Source organism: Quercus robur, chromosome 4, assembly GCF_932294415.1.
Source record: "Quercus robur chromosome 4, dhQueRobu3.1, whole genome shotgun sequence".
Taxonomy (NCBI): domain Eukaryota; kingdom Viridiplantae; phylum Streptophyta; class Magnoliopsida; order Fagales; family Fagaceae; genus Quercus; species Quercus robur.
Window position 1 is genome coordinate 11,930,119 of NC_065537.1, and position 26,377 is coordinate 11,956,495.

Here is a 26,377-nt window from a genome sequence, read left to right on the forward strand (position 1 = left end):
ATGTTTTGATCATTGGTGGTGTGTTTTATACACTTTGCCCCGTGAGTGCTTATTCATGCATATTCATGCATTGATCATGCATCTCACATGCACACTAGATGCACCTTTGCCGCACACACTCTAACACTTGACATGTTTTGCACTTCACTCATGCTAGTTAAGTCTTTTTAGACCTTTTGGCACACATAACATGTTCTTGTGTCTATGTCATGCCTAGGTTTACATCATGTTCCATCATTCTTAGCATTTCATGTTCTTTATGCTTTGTAGCATGTTTTAAGTTGTCTTTGTTTTTTTGTTTGAGCTTCATTTTCTCATTCATCTTGCACCCTTCATGCATCATTTTTTTATCAATGTCATATCTTTTTTTCTTTCCTACCTTCCTCTTGATTCATTTGTCTATTCGTGATAAAAAGGGGGAGTGTATACTTTCATCATTTTTATATGACTCTTGTGCACATTCTTAGGGGGAGAAATTCTACCTTGTGCACATTCATAGGGGGAGAAATCCATAGGGGAGATGCATATATCAAGGGGGAGAAGACATTCTTTTGTGTTCTATGTTTTATTGCTCTCATCGCATCGTGTTTTTGTGTTGAACATGCATTCATCCTTGTGCTTGTTCGGATGATTATTTGCTTTGTTATATGATCATTGTAGTCATTTCTATATGACTGTTTTGGTGTATGATCAAGTTGCTCATATGTTTCACATCTTGGTTACTTAATCACAATTTACTTGTTACATTATACTTGTCCTTTTATTACTTGCTTTACCTTGAGGGTCTAATGTGTTTTGTGCAAGTGTTTCAGGCTACAAGTATATATGTTCCAAGTTCATCACAACTCCTATGATTCATAATAGGGGGAGTGATATGAGAAAGAGAGAAAGAGCTTTGTGTTATATTAACTATGTTTGCTTTGTTCATAGTTCATGTTTATGCTTAGCTATTTAAAAGTTTGTGACTATCTCAATGCTTATGTAGCATTCTTTATGTACTTTTAGATATTGCTAAAATGTCTTAAGTACTTCACACTTGTGTCCTGGTAGGATTTTTCCTAGATGCATATACTTCGTGTATTTTGCATTGGTTGTGTGATTGGACATGCAAGTAATCATAAGTGATTGCTTCGTTGTATATGTCCGGATGAACATTTACTTGTTATATGTTCATTGGAGTTATTCTTTAATGACTGCCTTTGTTTGATCAAGTGTTTGTTTGCATGATATTTATTGTTTACATACTTGATCGCACCATGCTTGCTTTTGTTCATACCTTGTGTTCAACTTGTCATAAGCTTAATGAAAGTTTTGTTTATGTGAGAGTGTTTCAGGTTACAGGTATAAACTGCAAGTGCTTCACAGTTTCTAAATTAGGTGTGAGTGAGTTTTATCATTGTTTCCAAACTCACGTTTAAGTCTAGAGTCTGTTGTTAGGGGTTTTGTCACAGAATAGCCAAAGGGGGAGATTGTAAAGTTGTAATTTACAAATTTGTATTTTATTGGCTTTTATTCCATGTCAAATTTGATTGTAATTATTTTCAATCTTGTGTACCCTATATTTATTGTGGGATTTGATTGTAAGGGTTGTGTGCTAGAGAGAGAGAGAGTGTGAAGACTCAAGCAAGTGAAGACAGAAGACTTCTCGCGGGTGTCTCGCGACTACGCTTCCCGCGAAATGAAGCATGTGCCTTGCATATGATTGGAATGCAAAGAGTCTGTACAGATGGAGACAGCTGTGTCTCGCGAGTATCTCGCGAGTAAGGCCTTCCCACGAGACACCCGCGAGACATTCTATTCTACCAGTCTGTACTATCTGATACACACTTTCTATACCCTCATTATATATACCCATATTTCCCACAAATGTGAAGGAGAGCTTCTAAGAGAAAACCCTAGCTAAAACACTTAAGAGTTAGAAATTGTTATACCAACAATTCTCTCCACCTTTGTTTATGGGATTTCCTCATCTCCTACCTCTCCATTTCCATACCATTGAGAGGTCAATAGCCCAAACACTTACCACACCTTTTGAGAGTGTCCAGTGAGGTTTTGGTGTTATTGGGAAACATTGGAAGAAGCCAAGGATGGCAGATGCAACATGAAGCTTGTTGCGGGATCCGGAGAGCTAGACAAGACACAGTTTCAAGAAGCCTTGTTGGAGTAGGAGCTTGGAGGGCTTAGGTACAGAGGGTAGATTAGGCTTGGAGGGTCTCTTGCTTACCCATGTATCCCAACTGAATGTCTAGTGGATCAATTACTGCTTAGAGGGCGGCAGAGAGGTTTTTTGCCGAGTTCTTCGGTTTCCTCTTCAGTAACACGTCTCGGTGTTATCTGTGTTTGCATCTCTCTTCCCTACTCTTGTTCATTTCATTTTACTGTTGTGTTGCTTTAAATATGGATTAGAGTAGCTTTCTTGCATGTTTGCTTGCATTTACACTATTCCACACTTAGTATTAAGTTAGTGTAAAAACAACCAAGCCGTAATTTGATTTGGGGGTCTAAACGAGCTTTTGTGTTTTTACACATTTCGAGCTTTCAAAAATATTGGCAGTAATCCCGAAATTTATGCCGCACCGACAAGAATTGAAAATGTACCCATCAACCATGCTAGAAAAAGCTAGTATACTTATAAAAGCAAGCATAAATTTACACGGAGTTCACCTTATGTTATCTTGGTCATAATTCTACGCAAAAAAAAAGGACAAAGGATTGACTGTCTGTGGGTTGAATCACAAAATTGTCTTCCAAATCCAAATAGATCGACTTGTTAAAAAAATTAAAAGGGTGAAAATTTTCCAAAAAAATCTTATTTTTATGTTATCCTGATGCTGCCTTCTGAAAACCAGACTAATGCCCACCTTAATTGTGGGCTCAAAATATTTTGTGCAATCTTCATATGAAGAATTTTCCTTCCCTTTGACTTCTCATCATCTTTTCCATCCCAGACTAAACGTGTAAAGATAAGAGTGTCATGCATTCCTTGGACAACCTTTATATTTATTTTTTTATTTTTTATTTTTTATTTTTTGACTGGAACGATATAAGAATATTAAAGAAAAGAATGACAGATAATCATCTAGAGGTCTACAGAAAAAATAGTCAAATTGGAGAACCCTGGTAAATTTTGATAACCTGATAATATATATATGCCAATTGGATGATATTTACCATTTGATCCATAAACTCATCTTTTATGTATTTTTTAAAACTGCAAATACTTAGAACTTAAACAATTGATTGATGACAATGCTATTTATCTTTGATTGCCTTGAAATTTTGTAAGTGTGGAGGATATACAAAATTATTGTTATCCAATGGTGTATTTATCAAAATTTGCATCACTTTGAAATCCATTGTTGAATTATATTATCTTCATATATCCTCCATGCTTGGAAAATTTCAAGGTGATCAAAGATCAATAGTGTAAGGTTGAATTTATTCAACCATCTAATTGGCTTTATTCCGTGCAAAATTTGCTTGTAATTCAGCATTTAGTAACCCTGTATTTAGGTGGGTTTGTTGTAAGGGTAGTGAGTGAGATAGAGTGAAATTTGCTCAAGAGTGTGCAAGAAAACAGAGACTCGCGGCTGGGACTTACGGGTGACTCGCGGCTGCAAGCCGCCAAAAGCAGCACACGTGCCAAGCATGCTGGAAAATGAACAGTCATGCTAGCTGGAGCACTACAGGACAAAACAGGACAACTGGCCATACGGTTAACTCGCGACTGGATCTCGCGACTTAGTCAAGCCGCGAGCCACCCCTGTTTTGTAAAACCTGACGTTTCACATTCCTCTCCCACTCCAGTATAAATACCCCTTTTACCCACGATTGAAAGAGAGCTTCCAGAGAGAATTTTGAGAGAGAAACCCTAAAGAAAAACCAGATTGTTTCACCCACAATCTCTACCTTAGAGTCTCTTCAAATTCCTCAACTCTCTTCCTCTCCATTGTCAAATCCTTGAGAGGCATTATACCAAACCTGGTTCTCACCATCATCATCACTGTGAGACAGTTGTTTGGATTTCTGGGAAGCAGTTAGGAAGGAACCAATCTTCATTGGTTGATGCTACGGTCTAGTAGCGGAATCCGGGAAGCTAGAAAAGAAAAAGGTTCGGCGCAACCTCGTTGGAGCAAGAAGCTTGGAGGGCTTAGGTGCACTGGGTAGATTAGGCTTGGAGGGTCTATTGCTGTCCTTATATCCCAACTGTATTTTCTAGTGGATTGTTTACCGCTTGGAGGGCGGCAGAGAGGTTTTTCGCCGAGGACTTCGGTTTCCTCTTCGATAACACATCGCTTGTTGTCTTTGTGTTTACATCTTCCTTCCTCTCTATCTTTGCCTTTTTATTATCTGCTGTGGTTTTATTTTGTTATGGCTTAGATAGTTCTTTAACCAATTTCGTATTATAGCATGTGTTAAGTTTCCGCACACTAGTTGTTTGACATATTGTTTGTATTGGTTAAGTTGTATTGTGGGGGTCTAAACGTTCAAAGGTGTTTTGTACATGTTTTTGAACTTTCAAATAGCCTTATCATCAATAAATTTCTTAACTTTAAGTTTTTGTACTTTTAAATGATGCATAAAAGATGAGTTTATGGATTAATGAGAAATAACATTCGATTGGCATGAAAATTGAATCCAACCCTCTATGTGTGTGTGTATTTGTATATATGAGTGATTCTGGGGTTTATGACAAAATTAATGGAGTGTTTGAAAAAAGTAAAATGAGGTTTAATTAGGCATGACATATTTAGGACCACGCCCTATATCATAGGTTTTTCCAAAATTATTCTATGCGATAAATTGTGATTAGTTATTTGTCACTTTTACATGATCCCTTTACATTTTCTCTACCACTCACACTAAGCCACATAAGATAGTTGGGGGAAATGGTGTAATAAAAGCTGTGGTCCATTATTTATTCATCAGACATAAACATAAACATGGGAGATGGGTAATCATTTTTCCCCTTAAGGTACGACTAAGTACTTGTGCGGAACTTTGGTCTCTTAAGTTTGGGTAAACCAATGCACACTCTTGATGCGATGGTCACTCCACAAGTATAAGTGCTTGTGGGGTGTGGAGGTCAAGAGCCGGAGTTCAAGTTTCTAAGAAGGAGATTCACACACATATACACTTAGATTAGGCTAGAGTAAAATCTCTATCTTGTATCAAAAAAAAAAAAAAGTTTGGGTAAGTTCTTGAACATGGTGAAATGATTTTCAAATGTTTGCGTGGAAATATATTCAGTTAATTTTGCTAAAAGGCTTATAGCAAGTAGTTTATGCTCTTATCACATGTCGTTTATGCTCTAGCTTATTATTGTACATATAAATTATTTTTCCGCTTGTTGGGAACTAATTGTTTCAAAAAGCTATAGATTAAAAATTATAATTTTTTTTTGGTAGTGATTGTACTTATAAATGTGATTGAAAAATCTAATGGTCTATTTGAATTGAAGGAAGTAAAATAGAGTAAAGTAGAATTGACCCAAAATTAGTTTATTTTTAGCCAACTCTACTTTACCCACTCTCTCTTCCCCCTCAGTCCAAACAAACCCAAAAGATAAAAACTATACTTGGAATAAATGTAGTTTCAAAAAGGGATACCAAATGAAAAAAATTTAAGACCACACTATTTTGTGCTATAACTTTGGTACAATTTTATCATGGTAAGGTTTTTTTTTTTTTTTTTTTTTTTGAGAATTATTGTGGTAAGTTATTAGTAATAGAAAAAAAGGGATGGATATATATATATATATATACTAGTATTATGCCCGTGCGTTGCACGGCTTAATAAAAAATATTTTGATAATATAAATAAATTAAATAACAAATAAAATATAAAAGGTATATTATGTAAGTTCAAGTTTGGTATTTTTTTTGTTCAAAAACAAATTTTTTTTAAACTATGGCAAATTGTTAAAATAGTATAACAATTATTAATGAAATCTCTCTCTCTCTCTCTCTCAATTGTATATAAAGTATTGTTCTTAAAGGACTCAAACAATTACATAACTTAACCAGAGGTTTTTCATTTGCCTAAAAAAAAAAAAACAAAAAACAAAAACATAATTCTCTTCTAACTTATGTAGTTACATCTAAATTGTGTTATGCACTTGAAGAGCATAGACTAAATGGTTTTTTTTTTTTCAAACCTTTATTTAGATTTACATTTTGATACGGTAATGATCTCTTTTATCTAAATCAAATCTCCTTCAAGATGAATGGAAAGTTGTGACAATTTAATATGGATCTCCTTCAAGATGAGTGGAAAGTTGTGAAAATTTAATATTAAAGGAGTCCTAAGGAATAAAAAGGATATAGACAATTGTTAAAATTATTAGTTCAAGCAAAGTTGCATAATCATATTGAGGTGTGGACTGTGGATTCCTTTTCATGATGTAGATTTAATATTACTTGGCTATAGCAATCTTGTGAAGGAATATGTTGTTGATATTCATAACATGCTATGTTTTAGAATTTTTTTTCATGAATATTGATATTTGTAAAAACCAAAATGAAAATTAATTATAGTGAAATTTAAATAAAAATATTACATGCTCATAATGTTAGATAATCTCTTCCATACACATATAATATTATTAACAACAAAAATAAAAATAAGAAATAGTAACATAAAAATTTAGTATTTTACTATTCTAAAAATTAGTTTAATTTAATAACACACATATAAACACAAAACAAATACAATCTAGAAATAAAAAGATGAACCCCTTATTGTAGGAGAGAATACAAAATTTGATAATTCATCAATAGTAAATAAAAATATTTATAGAGGATTTTATAATATGATGAAAAAAAAAAGGTAGAGTAAACGCACAAATTTCATTTAATTTGACAAATCAAATTTCTACCATTCTTACCTCTTCTTTCATATTGGAGAGTTACGGGTACTTGATCTTGATTTATCTCTTCTGTTTTATTTTTTTGTCAAACACTACACAAATTTGCAATTTTTATTGTCTCACCAACTTGCAATTCAAGCTTGTATCTGAAACATTGTTATTCCACTTAAATCGATTGGAATTTTTTTTAATAATATTTAAACATGAGAAATAATAAATAAATAGAGTTATTTACATAATTAAATCATTATATATAATGAGATACATTCTAAAAGATACCACCAAATCCACCACAGTTGTTTAGTACTTACTAAATTTTTGTTATATCATTGTTATATCATCCTTCCAGTTGTATTTGCACCTGCAAGAACTTTGAAGGATCAATAATGATGACATTTTCTCATACAAATATTTACCTTCTTTTCAAGAGCATTTCCAATTCTAACTTCTAGTACGTGCATTGCTTTTGCTTTGCATTTACTCCAACCAAATTCTGTTTAGATCTATGAGAGTAAGCTACGTGAACCGTATATAGAGCAAGCCATGTGAACCAAAGCCTACATGTAAAAGCAAAGCGTGGATCAGAAAATACCATTAAGAAGCAAGGTTTCATATTACCAAAAAAAAGGGGGGGGGGGGGGGGGGGATTATGGTGTTGCTGAATATTGGACTCAAAAAGTTGTATTGTTGGTGAATTTTAAGAGCATCTTTGGCTGCATGGGCAATGATGAACTTATGATTTCAAGTATCAGGCCATTTTCTTCTGATCGATTCTAAAAACCTCGAGAGTTTAAATGAGAACAATCTTAGAATGAAGATCTTGGAATTGAAAATATTTTACTGGAGCACTACACATCTAATCTCATGGAGAGCTTAGTTTTACTCAATGATTAAACCATAAGAAGGTAATCTTTCGAAATTCTTATTGATGAGTTTGTTCTTTTATGAATGTTGCCAGTATGATGGTTTAAATAAAATTGATAAATATCAATGATTGATCAAGATTTTGTGTACATCCTAAAAATTGATTAAGTATTAGAGTTTAAGTTGATAATAACAACTAAACTTCTATTTTATCCAAAATATTGCAATTTTTAAAATCTAAACAAAATTCTTCAATTTTTTTATGTGTAGTAAAAATTTATGAAATTGTGAAGCCGGAATTTTTTTTTAAAAAAAAATAGAAATTATAGGAGAAGAAGATAAGAACAAAAAAAATATATCTATTTTTTTAAAATCTAAAAAAAAAAAAATCATGCAATTTAAGAAGATAAAAATATATATATATATATATCTATAAAAATTTATGAAAGTGTGAAGCTTAAGAATAATTTTTTTTTTCTTAATGGATCAGAAGATGTTAAGTTGATATTAAATTATTAAGTTTTTGTATCTATCAAACTTTATCTAAAGAAGTGATTTCAAATTAAAATTTTTATCAACTTAGAAATTATAGGAAAAAAAGATAAGAACAAAAAAGAAATTATATTTATTTTTCAAAAATCTATTAAAATTTCTATAATTTGGTGAAAACACGTGGCGCAACCACGGCGTCTAAGCCTAACTTTTATTATATATAATACTAGTCGCTAACCCGTGCGATGCACGGGAAAACTATTAGAAAATAATAAAGCATGCATATATTAAAAGACAATTTAAGTTCATGTGTGCTTGCAAGGGATATATACTTAAATAGTTCTTGCGGTAGAAATAAAAGCCTTATCTTTGAGATAAAGAACTGATGTAAACAAACTAACCTTACATAAAACAAATTAAAAAAAAAAAAAAAAAAAAAAAACATAAAACTGATGTCACGAGAAATTCAGCCACATAGTAGTAATATATAAATCTCTTAAAACCTAAACCTAAACATAAGGACTAAATATATAAACAAACTAACCTTACAAAAGCTGAACTTTATAAGCTAAAATCTATACCGTGCATTGTAGATCTTGAATGCTTTAGGGCTTCCTACGTCTGGAGAGAGAGAGTTTGCAAAAACCGTGACTTTATATTTCTTAACTTGAGAGAGGGGTAAGGTTGCTAGGGTTTTGTAGATCTTGAATGCTTTAGGGCTTCCTACGTCTGGAGAAAGAGAGAGTTTGCAGAAACCGTGGCTTTATATTTCTTAACTTGAGAGAGGGGTAAGGTTGCTAGGGTTTTGAGGAGTTATAATTTTTATTTATTTTTTATTTTTTATGCTGACGTGGAAAATTGTGGTGCCAGCAAAGGCTTCGGTTATATATATATATATATATATAGATGATATATATGAAAGTGTCATATAACTAATCACAAACCGAAACCATTTTTAGCGCAACCGGTTTTGTAAAACCATGCTTAATTAAGCATTTCCGTAAGATAGTCTTTCGACCAATGGGGAGTTAGTCAAACAAAAGCGGCAGGATACATATAGGAACTTCTGCTCAACTGTTTAAACGCAGACATGTCAAAAATTCCTACTTCGCAAATTTCATGGTTGTATATTTTGTACCGTTCATATTAAAATATATATATATATATATATATATATATATATAAAGATTTGTCCCTTTCAAGGAAAAAAAAAAAAACACGCTGCTGATGCATATATGTTCTGATCTCATCATTCCCTAAAAGAGCTTTTCCATTTCAATGAAAATAGATAATTGCACAGTTAAAAGAAACAAAGAAAAAAAAATCTTATTTTCTCCCAATTATGAAATAAATTTATCTTTGGTATATTTGATTTTGTGCCCTTTCACTCATAAAACTAAGTCATGATAGTTATATTGTGTATATTGAACACACAATTAAAAAAACACAATTTCATATTTTCACATTTATATCAAGAAATTTTATTTTTAAAACATGATTTTAATTAGAGTATGTACGGCAATGTTTAATTCAATTTGTGGAGCGTAAAACAATCGATACTTAACAAGTCCACAATGACTTCGTTAGCTATCAGCCACAAATAATAATAATAATAATAAATTACAAACATAAGATTCGTTTCCAACATATTTTTTGTTCCCACTAGAACCATTCTTTTCAAACGGTTATTTAAACCGTTATACTTTTACCCCCACCTTCAACAAATAAACCTAGCAAAAAGCCTAATCCGAACTCACAATCATGTCTACCAACGTACACCTTAAATTTCTGTTCTTGCTCTTCTTCTCATCCTCCTTGTGGGATTCACATGCTCAACATGTGCCTGGTGTTGCAGCTCGTAATAGTCTCAAACCTGGCGATACGCTCAATTCCTCAAGTTCACTAAATTCTCCAAATGGGAGGTTCATGTTGCGGTTCTACCTGTGGCCTGCTGCATTTGGAACTACTAACTACACATATTTAACGATTTTCAGAACTTCCGATTCGCATTTAGTATGGTATACAAGACAAGGTATTCCAATAACCAATGAATTTGACCTACTCACCCTGGAGAACAATGCAGGATCATTGAAAATCAGGCGCCATGGTGACAATCCTATAGAGCTATCCTCTTCTCCTCAACCTACCAATAACACTCTGGCTTTTTTATTGGATTCTGGCAATTTCGTCTTCAATGAAGTGTACTCCAATGGATCTAAGAAGTGGGTGTTATGGAAAAGTTTTGATCATCCAGGGAAGGTGTTGTTGCCAGGTATGAAATTAGCGGTAAACCAGAAAACTGGTCAAAATTGGTCAGTCATAGCATGGTTAACTGACGACTACCCAGTTCCAGGGGCTTTCACTCTTGAATATTCGGGACACCAACTGATCATTCGGCGACGCGGCGTGGTTTATTGGAAGAGTGGGGTCTTGAGAGGCAACGAATTTGAGAATATTTCACCAAAAGTAACATCCATGTATCATTTCAACGTTGCATCAAATGGAAATGAAGAATCATTCTCTTTCATGTGCAAAAATGGAAGCCAGGAATCTCGGTGGCTGTTTACTTCAACAGGGAAGTTACTTGGTGATGACCCGCAACCCATAGCCCAAGCAGATAAATGTGATCGCTACAGCATTGATGGAGGATGTCAAAGGTGGAACCAGCCACTGTGTAGGCACCACCATCAACATGGCTACACAGTTGAACTTAATCGTGGTTATTTTGTGTCTGAAGATGATTCGAGCTACAATATCTCAGATACAAATCTTGGCATCAGTGATTGTAAAGTTAGCTGCTGGGGCAACTGTAACTGTGTGGCTTATAATTCTCTATTTGCAAATAGATCTGGATGCAAATTTTGGACAAATATTTCCAACTTCGTTCCAGACGACTTGACATATTTAGATCTTGTCTATATTCTATCTCGAAAGCTTTCTCACAGCGGTAAGTTTCCTCTTTCTGTTTCTATGAACAATAGACAAGATTCCAATTTCAACAACATATCTTGGGCCCTTGTCATGAGATGCATTTTTACGTGCACGGAGCAAACCCAAAGCCTTAAGATGATTTAGGGCAACAATTATTTCGAAGACTAAGGGCCGTTTGATAACGTTTTTCTAATAACGTTATTTGTACTTTTTGGAAATACATATGAATGAAAAATTATGTGAAAATACGTGTAACGTTGTTTAAAAACTGAACACATGTACCAAACGAGCCTCAAACCTTTAGGACAAAATAATTAAAGGTAATTCATAATTTAGTGCAGGTCTTAATTTTTGTGTCCTTGTTTTTTTTGGAAAATGTTGAGAGTCCATTTAACGGTTACAATTTTATTTTATTTTATTTTTTCTAAATCTAGTAATGTATAGTATTACCATGTTATTTTAATTTTTAAATGGCATGACACAAGATACATATTTAGATTTGTAACATGAGTCATGTTTAGGAAAGTTTTGAGGATATATGTTAACACTCTGTTTGTTTTGATGGAAAACGTTGTATAAAGATAGTTTTCTGTGTTTACTAGTATTTGATAACATTAGAAAAAATGAGTTAAAAGAAAATTATCTTTAGTCAACAAAAAAAAGTATGGTTTATTTTCAGAAATTGTTTTCTACTAAATTCTTTTATAAAACAACTATATCTCACAACAAATTAAATAAGAGAAGTTAAAAGTTTTTTTTTTTTAATAACTCATTTAAGGTTTCTAGTACTTGCTACCAAACATAGGAAAATAAGTTAATTTTTTTGTAAAATACTTTTTTAAAAATAACTTATTTTCTAGAAAATACTATTGCCAAAACAAATAGAACGTATTTTTCTCTTATAATATTTATCTTAATCATGAAATATATTCACAATCATTTACCCATAATTCTCTAATAAGAGTAGGATTAAAAATGAACCGAACTATTTAATATCAGCTTCAACTAGGTTTGAAAGAAATTATAAGTTAGTTTAAGTTCATTTATTTAACAAATAAATTAAGTTTAAGCTCGACTATTAAATAAGTTGATCTCAAACATAATAATGTGCTCTTGAACAAGATTAGTGAGTATGAGATTTGATTAATTTATATGTAATATGTAGGGCCACTATTTGGTTGCCAAACCCCTATTTTGTAAGTCTTGGCCCAAAAAGCCCAACACAATGAATTTTCGTAGAGTATGGGTCAAAGAACTAGGTTTAAATAAGTTAAACAGGGTATTGCATTGGATAAAGGAATACATGAACAAGAACAAAAGTCATTGCATTGAAAGATCACATGGTCTGATAGGGCTAAAAACTTAATTTATGTATACAAGTTAGTGCAGTAGGATTCCTTTGCATGCTACAGTACTCTCCCTTCATTTTTCCGTCCCCTTCTTATGGGGGCTTCTACACATTATATAGGCATTTTCTTATCATCTAGGTTTTACACTTGTCGATCATTCAAACCTCCACTTGAGCATCTGTCCTATCAGACACCTCTTTCAGTTCTTTGTGAGTTGTGGTAGCTAAGGTAACACTATTCAGGGGCCTTCTCCACATTAATGCGGCCAGGAAAGTAGTTGTAGTGCATTCAATGTGGTGGTGGCAGCTTTTGCTTAGATATTTTGTGTTTCCTTCCTTTTCACGTATTCAGGGGATGGGCTTTAGTGGCTTGGATGCCCTTTTGCTCTGGATTTTTAGTGTCCGAGGAGGAATTCCTCCTCGGACCATTTTATTTATTCCCCAAGATAAGATTTGACGTGGATCGCTTAAGCCATGTTGCCTCCTCGGACAGGCTGTGTCCTCAGACGGGCCCAAGGCCCAACTCGTTGTTTTGGGCCATAGCCCCCACAATATCCCCTCAAAACTCCGGTTTTTATCTCCTTCCGAGAAGAAAAAGTGGGGTTTTGACTTTATAAGGGGTAAGATCAATTAGCTTTTGGTTCGCACGTGTGGGGGCAGTTGCTTCTGACGCGTTTGTAAATTACGAGGCGCAACTTATTACTCTAGGCGGCTTTATGTCTCTCCCATCCAGTGGCGAAACGCAGATCCAACGGCTGACATTCTCCCTAGAACTTTGAGCGGGAGTGAGGTTTCTTTTATATAAATATATATATAACGCCCTGAGGAAACTCTTTTAGCCTTTCCTTTCTATTAGCACTTAAGAACGCCAGAGGATTCCTAGCGCCCAGTTCTTCATTAGCGTCCAAGCCTTCAAATTTCCGTGACTACTTCAGTGAGAAACTCTTCTTCCTGAGAAATTCTCTGAGAGCTTCAGAGATTGTTGTAAGGATACTCATAAGTTTTCTTTCTTCTTCATAACCCCAATTTTCACCTCGCCTTCCTCCCCGGCCCACCGGTTCGCCTAAATGGGTAGATTCAAGTGTCTAGTAGATACTCTGGCCGCTATGGAGGCCTTTAAGGTAAAGTACCTTATCCCGCAGGGGGTAGTTTTGGAGTACTGTCCTCCAGAACGAGTGCTAACCGATAGGGATATGGGTCAAGTCGTCATTCTCATTATCGCTTTTATAGAAGGAGGAATGACGCTTCCCATGCGTAGGATTACCAGGGACTGTTTGCTTAATCATAGGTTGACACCACATCAGTGTGCTCCCAACTTGTTTAGGGTCTTAGGCAGCATAGATGTCCTGAATGAGTGAATGGATTTAGGTCTTACATGGCACGACGTGGTTCACATGTACGAGTGCCACCATCTTGACAAGGCAGGGTACTATCTTAAATCTCGGTCCGAGATCGTTAGGCTAATCTCCTGTCTTCCTAAATCCAATAAGGGTATGAAGGATGACTTCCTTATTGCCTTGGGAGAATGGAGTGATGGTCTTCATTGTCCAACTCAGGCAGGAGATCCAGGTGCGGTGCCTCTAGGACCAATCCCCCGGGAAGGGGGTTTAACCCTTTAGCTTCATTTTCTTTTGCTTGAAAATCCAAAATTTTTGTAACCTAACCACAATTTTCTTCTCGGCTGTTTTGCAGATAAAGAACACGTCGCTCCTCGGCTGAGCCACGTAAACGTTCCGGCCTTGAACTATCTTTTAAGGTTAGAGATCTACGTTAACGAGGATGGACAACTACGCGCGGCTCATCTGATTTTGGGTTATCAACCCTTGTCCCGCACTTTCCAAGACGTCGGCCAAGCCATAAGAGCTGGTAGTCCGAGGTTGGCTAGAATTAATGTATCGAAGCCCAGGTTTTTAGCTCGAAACGATCTCAGGCCGGTTGTTTTACCTGGCATTCAGAATCCTCAACCAACTGCACAACCACCTCCACAAGATAATCTTGAAGTTGCAGCGCAGGTTGAAGAAGAGACTGAATCATCTCGTCTTTCTCTTGAGGAGGAGATAGACGAGTTTTACTTTGAAGAGGATATTCCAAAAGCTCCTCTGATCGAGCTTTCAGATCCTGAAGGAGAACTGGATAGAAATTCCGTGGTCGGCGTTCCTCTTGTTATTGCCTGCTCGGACGACTCTTCAGACGAGGAGGTGGACAACATGGCATCTAACAAAGGAAAGAGTTTACGAAAGCTGATGGCTTCCCGAGGCAAAAGGCAATCATCGAAGGTGCCCTCCAAGTCCCAGACCCCTATCCTTCCTCCCGTTGCTCTACAACTCCTTGCCGATCTCGGCTTAAAAGTTAATCCCGACCTGAAGAAGAAAAGGCCGATTGAGTCCCTCGAGGAAGGCAAGGTGGGTCCTCGCCAGGGCAGTAAATAGCAAAAAATGACTCGGGAGCAGAGGGACAAAAGGGCTCCATCTGTAGAGAGTCGAGAAGAGATGGAGCGGGTTGAAGTACGTGTTACTCAGCGTACTTGGAGCCTAAGACTCAAAGTGGACGGAGCCGCCATTCCCTACAATGCCTCAGTCCAAGAGTACAACAGGGGCCAAGCAGGGTATATAGCTGAAGCCCTAGAGCAGCCCGTGCTCTTTCCCAGGGACATGGAGGCTTATAGGCGGATTTCACAGCCCGACCTCTTCCTATCCTTGAAGAGGAATCTTGCAATGGTAGGGAAATTCATCTTCTCCTCGGTAAGGTCATTAGATCCTATCATGTTTTAACACCATTTTGTCATTTCTTGGGCAGCTTACTCAGCAAGTGTTTGTAGCCGAGGAGTATTGCCGTAACAATCGTAAGTTAGCTGATGTCGAGGCCCTCTCTCGTGCCGAGGTGGAGAAGGCTCTAGGAACCCTCAAGCAGGAGCATTACGAGCTATCTGAGAAGCTCAAAGAGGCTGAGAAAGGTCGCAAGAGCGCTAAGGCTGGCTTGAAGAACGCTGAGAGTCAAGCCGAAGATCAACGCCAAAAACTGTACGTGATTGAGACCAACCTTGCCACTGAAAAGAAAACCGTGTTAGATCTCAAGGCCGCGTTGCAGAAAGCCCAAGAAGAGGCCCGACTTGCAAAGGAAGCGGCTCAACTAGCCAAGGAAGCATCTGAGGCCGAAAAAAGGGCTGCCTACTAGCTAGGGGCGGAAGAGACTGAGGCCAGACTTTCCAAGGAGTTGCCAGAAGTATGCAGGGATTATTCCAATATTTCATGGGCTTAAGCTCTTAATGCTGCAGGGATCCCTGCAGATTCTCCCCTGAGATTGCCTGAGAGTGTCTTCTTCCCTCCAGAGATTCGGGAGATCCCTGCCAATACCGCTGAAGCTTCCGAGCAGCCTACGGCTGTTCCTGATGCCATTCCCTTAGCTGAAATTGCTGGGGGCTCTGGCCAGGTCGAGGATGTGGAGGAAGAGAAAGGCAAGGGCAAGGGTAAGGGAAAGAAACCCTCGTCCAAGGCCAAGGATCCCACTAAGGAAGCAATCACTGAGGCTGAAGACCATGGGGTAGATTCACAGGCCAAGGATGCTCTTCCTCCTTAGCCAGAGCAAAAGTGTGATCCTCTTGCGGAGGCTTAGTTCCTAGGGTTCTTACTATTAATATTATCTTTTTTATTTCGGACGAAAGTTGTAGTGCCTTTGGCTTTTTGCATAGACCTCTTGTATTATTTTTGGTTATCAATACAAGCGCTCCTTTCTTTATTTTTTATGATTGATGTTGATGGAATTTTATTATATTGTTCCGAGTGAATGTTATTGTTTTTTTTTTTTTTTAAGTTGTTGTTTGCAACCCTACCAATATAAATAAATGAGAAGAAACAAAACCATGTAATGAATTTAGAATAATAAATGCTATCACGCCTGAATATGAACACACCTTAGAATGGGATAGAAGTCCTGAGTTGTTAATTTCCCCTAAGTCTATGGTCCGAAGAGCCATGCAGGACTTAGGTTCTATTTTAACTTGGATAAATGCCATAAGTTATTAATTTCCCCTAAGTCTGTGGTCTGAGGAGCCATGTAGGACTTAGGTTCTGTTTAAACTTGGATAGATGCCATAAGTTGTTAATTTCCCCTAAGTTTGTGGTCCGAGGAGCCATGCAGGACTTAGGTTCTGTTTAAAACTTGGATAGATGTCATAAGTTGTTAATTTCCCCTAAGTCTGTAGTCAGAGGAGCCATGCAGGACTTAGATTCTATTTAAAACTTGTATAGATGCCATAAGTTGTTAATTTCCCCTAAGTCTATGGTCCGAGAAGCCATGCAGGACTTAGGTTCTGTTTAAAACTTGGATAGATAGAAGTGAGCCAACAACTACGCGATGATTACGAGACACAACACAGGCATAATTGTTTTCATTAATAATAATATCTTCTTAGATTATTTACATTCCATGGGCGAGGTACAGTTTTCTCGTCTAGGTCTTCCAGATAATAAGCACCTATTCCTGCCACTGAGGTGATGCGATATAATCCTTCCCAGTTGGGTCCCAGCTTGCCCCAGGAAGGGTTCTTAGCGCTGCCAAAAATCTTTCTCATCACGAGGTCGCCTGGTCCTAAGGGTCACAGTTTTACATTAATATCGTACCGCTGCTTTAACTTTTGGTAGTAATAGGCCATTTGGATCATTGTTTTTTCTCTTTTCTCCTCGGCTAAGTCTAGACTTCTCCCTCGTAACTTGTCATTACTTCTTGGGGTAAAGGTGTTGGATTTCAACGTGGAGAAGCTAGCTTCCAGGGGGAGCACAGCTTCGGCCCCATAAGTCATTGAAAAAGGAGTTTCTCCCGTTGACCGTCACGGCATCGTTCGGTAGGTCCATAAGACGTGTGGTAGCTCTTTCACCCATCTTCCCTTTGCATCATCTAACCTCTTTTCCAGCCCACTCACTATGACCTTATTCACAGCTTCGGCTTGTCCATTTCCTTAGGGGTAGGCGAGAGTGGAATATTTGTGATCCCAAAGTCGCAACAGTATTTCCTGAAGGTTTTGCTATCAAATTGAAGGCCGTTGTCCAAGATGAGAGTGTGAGGGGTTCCGAAGCGCGTAATGATGTTTTTCCAAATGAACTTCTTTGCATCCACGTCCCTGACGTTGGCTAAAGGTTCAACCTCTACCCATTTGGTGAAATAATCAGTGCCGACTATTAAGTATCGCTTATTCCCTGTTGCTTTCGGGAAAGGACCGACAATATCAAGACCCCATTGAGTGAACGGCCAAGGACTAGAGAGGGGGTTAAGGACTCCCCCCGGTTGGTGGATATTTGGGGTGAATCTCTGGCATTGATCACACTTCTTTGCATATTCTTGGGCCTCTCTCTGCATGTTCGGCCACCAATACTCCTGGGTGAGTGCTCTGTGCGCTAGCGATCTTCCTCCTGTATGACTCCCACAAATTCCCTCATGTAGTTCTTCAAGCAGGGACTCGGACTCCTCTGGGTGTATGCATAGTAGGTATGGCCTAGAGTAGGAGCACTTGTACAGCTTGTGGTCCTCTAACAACCAGAACCGAGGAGCATTCCTCTGTATCTTCTCGGCCTCCAATTTCCCTTCGAGTAAGACATCATATTTGAGGAAATTCACTATGGGATCCATCCAGCTCAGATTCCTTCTAATTTGATGGATCCGAACTGCATCTCTTTCGATTGTACCTGTCTGGCATAAATCCTCAACAAGGATTATTCGTGGTAGATCCTGTGTAGAATACGTGGCAAGGGTGGCCAGCGAATCTGCATGTGTGTTCCCACTTCTAGAGACATGCGTCAAATTAAAAAATTCAAAGTCTGATTGCAGGCGTTTGACTCAACCAAGGTATTCCTGCATTCTCGCATCTCTAGCTTCCAACTCGCCCATCACCTGGCCTACGACTAGTCTGGAGTCCGAGAATGCTTTTATTGCCTTTCCACCCATTTTTTGCACCATGATCATTCCTTGGAGCAAGGCCTCATACTCGACTTCATTGTTTGCAGTCGAGAACCCAAGTCTTAACGACTTTTCAATGGTAATCCTTTTGGGCGATATTAGAACTAGCCCTACCCCAGATCCTTTTTGGTTTGCCGCTCCATACACATAGACTTTCCATCGCGAGGTTCCTTGTGCCGAGATTATGCCAACCGATTTTCCATCCATGTTTTCCTCCTCGGCTAGTGCTTCTACAGAAGGTTCAGCAAATTCAGCAACTAAATCCGCGAGGACTTGACCCTTGATAGAGGTCCTAGGCATGTACTTAATATCAAAATCCCCTAAGAGCGTGCTCCACATGGCGATTCTTCCTGTGTAATCGGCGCTTCGGAGCACCAATCGGAGGGGGAGTTGAGTTAGGACAATGACCGTGTTTACCTGAAAGTAATGGGGAAGTTTTCACGTGGCATGCACTACTGCAAGAATTGCTTTTTCGAGTGGTAAGTAGCGCACTTCAACTTCATGTAATGATTTACTTATGTAATATACTGGCCGCTGTATCCCATTATCAACCCGTATTAACACCAAGCTTACAGCATGAGAGGCCACTGCTATATATGCGAACAAAACCTCGTCAGCCTCAGGGCTGGACATGATGGGTGGCCATGACAGGTATTCTTTAAGTTGTTGGAAGGCCAGGACACAATCCTTGGACCATTCAAGTCCTTTCCACTTATTCATCAAGAGGTAGAAAGGTCGACATCGGTCTGCAGATCGAGAGATGAACCGATTCAATGTTGCGATCATTCCAATGAGTTTCTGTACTTCTTTTGGGTTCCGAGGAGCTTGTAGGCTATTAATTGCTTTGATTTGGTCTGGGCTTACTTCTATTCCTCTGTGAGTAACCATATAGCCCAGAAATTTTCCGGACCTGACCCCAAATGAACACTTGGAAGCATTGAGGCGCAGCTTATGTTCCCTTAAGATGCCAAAAATGACTTCATGGTCTTTCACATGCTCAGACACCACTTTACTTTTCACAACCATATCGTCTATGTAGACTTCAATAACCTTGCCTAGTTACGGTTCGAACATTCTCCTTTGGTAAGTTGACCCTGCGTTCTTTAAACCGAAAGGCATCACCTTGTAGTTGTAATTTCTGACGGGCGTCATGAAAGTTGTTTTCTCTTGATCTTCTAGAGCCAGTGGTATCTGATGATAACCCTGGAAGTCATCCAGGAAGCTCATTCGGGGGTGGCCTACAGTCGCATCTACCAACCGATCTATCCGAGGCAACGGGAATGGGTCCTTTGGGCATGCCTTGTTTAAGTTTGTGAAATCTACGCAGACTCTCCATTTCCCCGTCTTCTTCCTTACCACCACTGCATTTTCCAACCACTCGGGGTAGAAAACTTCTTTGATAGCCCCTGCCTTTTTTAGCTTCATCACTTCATCCTTAACAGCGTCAACATGCTCTTTCGACGGGCGTCGGGGTGGCTACTTCTTTGGAATAGAAGATGGGTTAACGTTTAGGTAGTGACAAATGAGACTAGGATCAACCCCCGGGGCGTCGTAGGCATCCCATGCGAATACATCAACATTCCTCCTCAAAAACCCGATCAGTTCTCCTTTTTCTTGAAGAGGCAGTTCCGAGCCGACTTGGAAAAATCTTTCTGGGCTATTGTCAACGGCAATTTTTTCTAAACTTTCACATTTTATCTCCTCGGCTAGTTCACTGACTTGCGCTGCCGAGGTGGTTGATTGTTATAAATTCTTAACAGAAGCCGAGGACTCAGCATTGGACCTATGTGAGATGGCGGCCACCATGCATTGCCTAGCCATGGCCTGATCTCCACTAATCTTTTCCACTTGGCCCCCCGATGGGTATTTTACCTTCTGGTGAAGCATAGAAGACACGGCCTCCAAGGCGTGGAGCCAAGGTCTGGCTACTATAGCCGTATAGGGTGAGTAGGCGTCGACCACGATAAAATCCACCTCCACTACCTCTGATTCGGTCTGTATGGGCAATCTAATTTGCCCTTTTGGTATGACAGTCTTCCATTCGAAACTTATAAAAGGAGAGTCATAAGCCGTTAAGTCCTCTGTACAGATCAGGGTACATCACTTCTACAGCACTACTCGGATCTACTAGTACCCTCTTCACGTCAAACCCTCCAATCCTCAATGTAACCACCAAGGCATCATTGTGAGGTTGGATAGTTCCCCCCTTATCCTCGTCCGAGAACCCCAACACTAATGAGTTTCCCCATTTAGATCTTTTGGACTCCCTCTCACCACCCTCGACGGGGGGCCGAGCCACGGACAGCACCCCAGAGGGGAAAGATCCGGTTCTCCCTAGGGTGGCGAGGATGATGTGTATCGTCCCCATGGGAGGTCTTATAGATACATCTTTTCGAGGCTCTTGAGCTGCTTGGCCCAGATGACCGCTGGAGGGGTGTAAAAGGTGGAGTAACTTTCCTTCTCGAACCAACTGATCTAGGTGATTCCATAGATTCCTGCAATCCTCGGTGGTATGCCCGTGGTCTTGATGATAATGACAATATAGGTTCTAGTTGCGTTTCGAGAGGTCTCCAGCCATTTTACTTGGCCATTTGAAGAAAGGCTCATTTTTTACTTTCTCCAGAACTTGTTGCATCGGTTCTTTGAATATGGCATTAACTATTTGCATGTTGGTTTTTCCAGTCTGTCTCGAAAAATCCCTTCTCGACTAGTTATTGTTATATCGTTCCGACCTGTAATCATTCCCTTTGGGGGGAATGATCTTCTCCTTCCCTTTCCCTTGTAGCTGGTCTTCTTCCACCCTTTTGTACTTGTCAATCCTGTCCATCAATTGGCGAACGCTGGTGACGGGTTTACCAGTTAGAGATTTCCTTAAGCCGTGCTCGATGGGGAGACCACTTTTGAACGTGCTGATGGCGACATCATCGTGATTTTCATCCATCTCGTTATACATCTCCCAATACCTATCCGAATACACCTTTAAGGTTTCTCCCTCGTGCATAGATAAGGATAATAACGAACTTAGGGGTCGAGGGACTCTGCTGTTTGTAATAAAGCGAGAGCAAAAAGCCTGAGTGAGCTGCTTATAGGAATCTATAGAATTCATCTTCAAGCTGTTGAACCATCTCATCGCCACTGGTTCCAGGCTGGACAGAAAAACTTTGCACATTAAAGCCTCATTCTGGGAACGGATAGCCATTCTCTGGTTAAACTGGCTCACGTGCTCCATGGGGTCTGCTTAGCCGTTGTAAATGGCAAACGTAGGTTGACTGAAGCGCTGAGGTAATTTAGCCCCCTCTATCCTGTGCACGAAGGGTGACCTGGAGATCTGATCTAGTACCTTGTTCATGGCATCATTACCCAAACCCCTACTGGATGGGCTCTTATATCTCCATTCAGGGCGCAACTCCTTTTCGTAGGAAAAAGTTTCACTTGGGGGGGTTCTTGACCTCCTCCTGTAACTGACGTCCTCTTCCTCGTTAGAGGATGTGTCTGAGTTGGAGGGGGATTGCCTTTGCTATGCACGGCGCAACTTCCTTTTCAAGTCATCTATCTCTCGCTGCATGGTCTGATAGTTGTTTCGCCTTTGGGATATGCGACTACCTACTTGGGAGTGGCTTTGGCTCGTCTGAGTAGTATGTACGCTTCCCTCTCGGTTTCTTCCATTGTCTGGATTTGGCCCAGGGTCAGGAGGATTATTTTGCCGTTGGGGCCCAATAGGTTCTATCTGCCGAGGGTCAGCTTGGTGGGGATTCTCTTGATGTGGACCTGATCCTACCATGCTTACCCGTCGTACTTACTAACACTCAAGTTCTTCCCACAAACGACGCCAATTGTAGGGCCACAATTTGGTTGCCAAACCCCTATTTTGTAAGTCTTGGCCCAAAAAACCCAACACAATGAAAGATCACATGGTCTGATAGGGTTAAAAACTTAATTTATGTATACAGGTCAGTGCAGTAGGATTCCTTTGCATGCTACAGTACTCTCCCTTCTTTTTTCCGTCCCCTTCTTATGGGGGCTTCTACACATTATATAGGCCTTTTCTTATAATCTGGGCTTTACACTTGTCGATCATCCAAACCTCCATTTGAGCATTTGTCCCATCAAACACCTCTTTCAGTTCTTTGTGAGTTGCGGTAGCCAAGGTAACACTGTTCAAGGGTCTTTTCCATATTAATGCGGCCAGGAAAGTAGCTATAGTGCATTCAATGTGGTGGTGGCAGCTTTTACTTAGATATTTTGTGTTTCCTTTCTTTTCACATATTCAGGGGATGGGCTTTAATGGCTTGGATGCCCTTTTGCTCTGGATTTTCAGTGTCCGAGGAGGAATTCCTCCTCGGACCGTTTTATTTATTCCCCAAGATAAGATTTGACGTGGATCGCTTAAGCCATGTTGCCTCCTCGGACGGGCCCAAGGCCCAACTCGTTGTTTTGGGCCATAGTCCCCACATAATATTATATGTTTATATGTATAAATTTTTAAAACATATTTATATAGACATGAGATTAATGTACAATTGTAAATAAGTTTATAAGATATCAAATTAGTAGATTCTAAAAAAAACAACAAAAAATATCAAATTTATTAATTATATAGATGGTCAAATTTTGTAGTAAAATTATATACAATATTAACTATATAAGATTGATGAATCTAATTTTTGTAAGTTCATAATAAAAATCATTATATCTAATTAATTAAAATAATATAATTTCTGTGGGTACCTAAGGCATGTTTAGGTATGCTTGGCAACGTCCTAGGCATTCAAGCAACGTCCTCGGTTCACCTCGGCATGCTTTGCAACCTAGGCGTCCCACATCGAAAGAAAACCCCCACACTTTCTGCCTTATAAGCTGTGAAGCAAAGGGAGTAGTGTACCACCAAGTCTCTTATGATCACAGAGACGCTTGGTGGTACACTACTCCCTTTGCTTCACAGCTTATAAGGCAGAAAGTGGGGACGTTGCAAAGCATGCCGAGGACGGCCAAGGACGTTGCTTGAATGCCTAGGACATTGCCAAGCATGCCTTAGGTACCCACAATTTCAATTATGATTTATTTATTATTAGCATAAATTTGTGAAGTGGTAATTTTTTTTTTTAATCGTAGTGTTTACTATATATGAAAAAAATAAGTTAATCAAAAGACTCAACAACCTATTAGGTAAAGTTATATGGTCTGTATTTAAGTTGGAATCTTAACCTATTGGCTCAAGTTTATAGAACGCAAATAAATGATAGAGAACTTTAAATTGAATATTGAATTAATGTGATAAAATAAATTTTTCAATTATAAAATGAATTATGACAGCCTGGCTTTTGTATGTTAACTTCTTCAACTCTGCGTGCGACGCCGACGTAGATCCATTAAGCTAATTACGCAATCTCAAGTTGAATAAATAAGTTATTTCTTGCTCCAAAAAAAAAAGAGGTTATTTCTTTAAAGGTGATTCTAACTCACAACTTCACAAATGTAACATGAAAATATCAAATTTTCCTACGTGTACAATGTCAATATGCAATAATACATAATTTTCAAATGATTACTAACTCCATTTATGACTAAATGTAGGAAAAAATAAGTGGGTATGGATTAGCATCGCCATTAGTGCCTCTGCTCTACTTGTGACTTTTTTCTGTAGATTTTGTTATCTACAAAGAAGGATAACAGTCGTACTCCAAGGTACGTAGGTCGTTAACAGATAGATTGACCTGGTTAGATTATTTCTTGATTATTTACCATCATCAAATGAAAGTTATGATTTTATGTAAATTTACGCAGGGGTCGATAATGAAAATCGATTGCTTAGTTTAGCGATTTCAGGGAGATCTATTAATGCGAATGAGATTCCAAATGATAGAAAGAAGGTGCCTGATATAAATGTATATAGCTATGAATGTATTTCAACTGCCACAAACAACTTCTCATTAGAAAGCAAGCTTGGAGAAGGGGGCTTTGGACCAATTTACATGATAATAAGCTCTAAATTTTTTTTGAAAGAGAGATAATTAAATTAACTTGTGTATAACACTGGCTAAAACTTTATTTGATCATCACAATAGGGAAAATTGCCGACAAATCAAAAAATAGCTGTGAAGACTGTCATGAAATTCAGGGCAAGTAATAATTGAGTTCAAGAATGAGTTGATACTCATATCTAGACTCCAACATATCAATCTTGTTAAGTTTTTGGGTTGTTGCATTTTTGGAGAAGAAAGGATGTTAATCTATGAGCACATGCTCAACAAAAGCTTGGACTACTTTCTATTTGGTACAAGAAGCATTCAATTTTTTCCTTAGACTTCATTTTTTTTCTGCAACAAATTTATTTATTTATCTATGTTACTTTATATAATAAAGATTATTGATCATATATATGTTTTTAATATTGGCCAGATTCAAATAGAAGCAAGCTACTAGATTGGAAGAAGCGTCTCAATATAATTGAAGGAATTGCTCAAGGATTGATCTATCTACATAAATATTCAAGGTTGAGAGTAATTCATAGAGATTTAAAAGCTAGCAACATACTTCTCGATGAAAATATGAATTCGAAGATTTCTGATTTCGGCATGACAAGAATTTTCAAACTAAATGAACTCAAGGCCAATACAAATAGAGCTGTTGGGACATAGTAAGTTAATTAAACATCATTCATCTAGAAAAAGTCAGCACATCCATATACTTGAGTTTATTTCGTTGCTAAATTAATACTGCTATTCTTGTAATCTTATTAATTCATCATTTGCAAATCTGAAATGTTTGCTTTGTGTTTTGGTGTAGTGGTTACATGTCTCCTGAATATGCTATGGAAGGTGTGTTCTCTACAAAATCTGATGTTTATAGTTTTGGTGTTTTAATGCTTGAAATCGTGAGTGGGAGAAGCAACAGCTTCTATCATTCCAATGATGCGCTCAATCTTGTTGGATATGTATGTAATATAAATATAAAATATCTCTCATCTATATTTTCATAGTTGTGTGCTTGCAACATTTTAAATAACCTTTACCTTTTTTCAGGTGTGGGGTTTATGGCAAGCAGATAAAGGACTAGACCTAGTTGATCCCACAATAAGTGATTCATGTGTTACATATCAAGTATTGAGATGCATTCAAGTCAGTCTCTTATGCGTGGAAGATGGTGCAATTGATCGTCCTACTGTGTCAGATATGCTATCTATGTTGACAAATGAAAGTACAAAATTGCCTTTACCTAAAAAACCAGCATTTTCTATTGCAAGGAAACAAATTGAGGCAAATATTCCTAACAAGGAATCAGATATTTATACAATGAATGGGTTGTCCATTTCTGATATGGACGCCCGATAGAGGGTGTGATTTTCTTCCTTTTTTTTTTTTCTTTTTCTTTTATATATATCAAATGGGAATAAATTTATTAAATGTTCAGTTTCCTTCATTGCATTTCCCTCAATAATCTTAAGGGATATCATGGCATCAAGTGAAGAATATCACTTTAGTTTAGCTAATTAATTAGTTCAGATTTCTTCTAGTACCTTAAATTTAGACTTTAGGGCAACTATAAAATTTTCTCTTTTTTTTTTTTTGTTTCTATTTTTAAAATCCTTTCTTATATTAGAAATTTAGAATAGGGTTAATTACACGTTAACCACCTATGATGAGGCCCTTTACTTCTCCGAGGCTTTGTCCAATGCCTTAAATGTGACTTTGAGATCTTTAATTCAATTGTGACTTTTATACCTTTCTTATAGTAAATCTTTCTTTTATAAAAATGCTAAAACAGCACAGTTAATTCCAATGCGGGCCTTTGAGATTTTTAATTCAAGGCCACCTCAAACAAACTAAAAGCCCTTTGAATGTGGTTGATTTAATATAGAAAAAGGTATTTGGGACCTTAATATATTATTTTTTTATTTACCTTTGTTGGGTTATAAATTGGCTCTA

At 37.9% G+C, this 26,377-nt stretch overlaps 1 protein-coding gene across 1 annotated transcript; it reads left to right on the forward strand.

The window, feature by feature from the left end:
• Positions 1 to 22,392: 22,392 nt before the first annotated feature.
• On the forward strand, positions 22,393 to 25,783 carry LOC126721376 (G-type lectin S-receptor-like serine/threonine-protein kinase At1g11330). The gene is made up of 6 exons (XM_050424420.1): positions 22,393 to 22,402; positions 24,237 to 24,425; positions 24,598 to 24,726; positions 24,852 to 25,089; positions 25,239 to 25,386; positions 25,475 to 25,783. Exons 1-6 carry the CDS (start codon positions 22,393 to 22,395, stop codon positions 25,781 to 25,783), a joined length of 1,023 nt encoding a protein of 340 aa, XP_050280377.1.
• Positions 25,784 to 26,377: the final 594 nt, after the last annotated feature.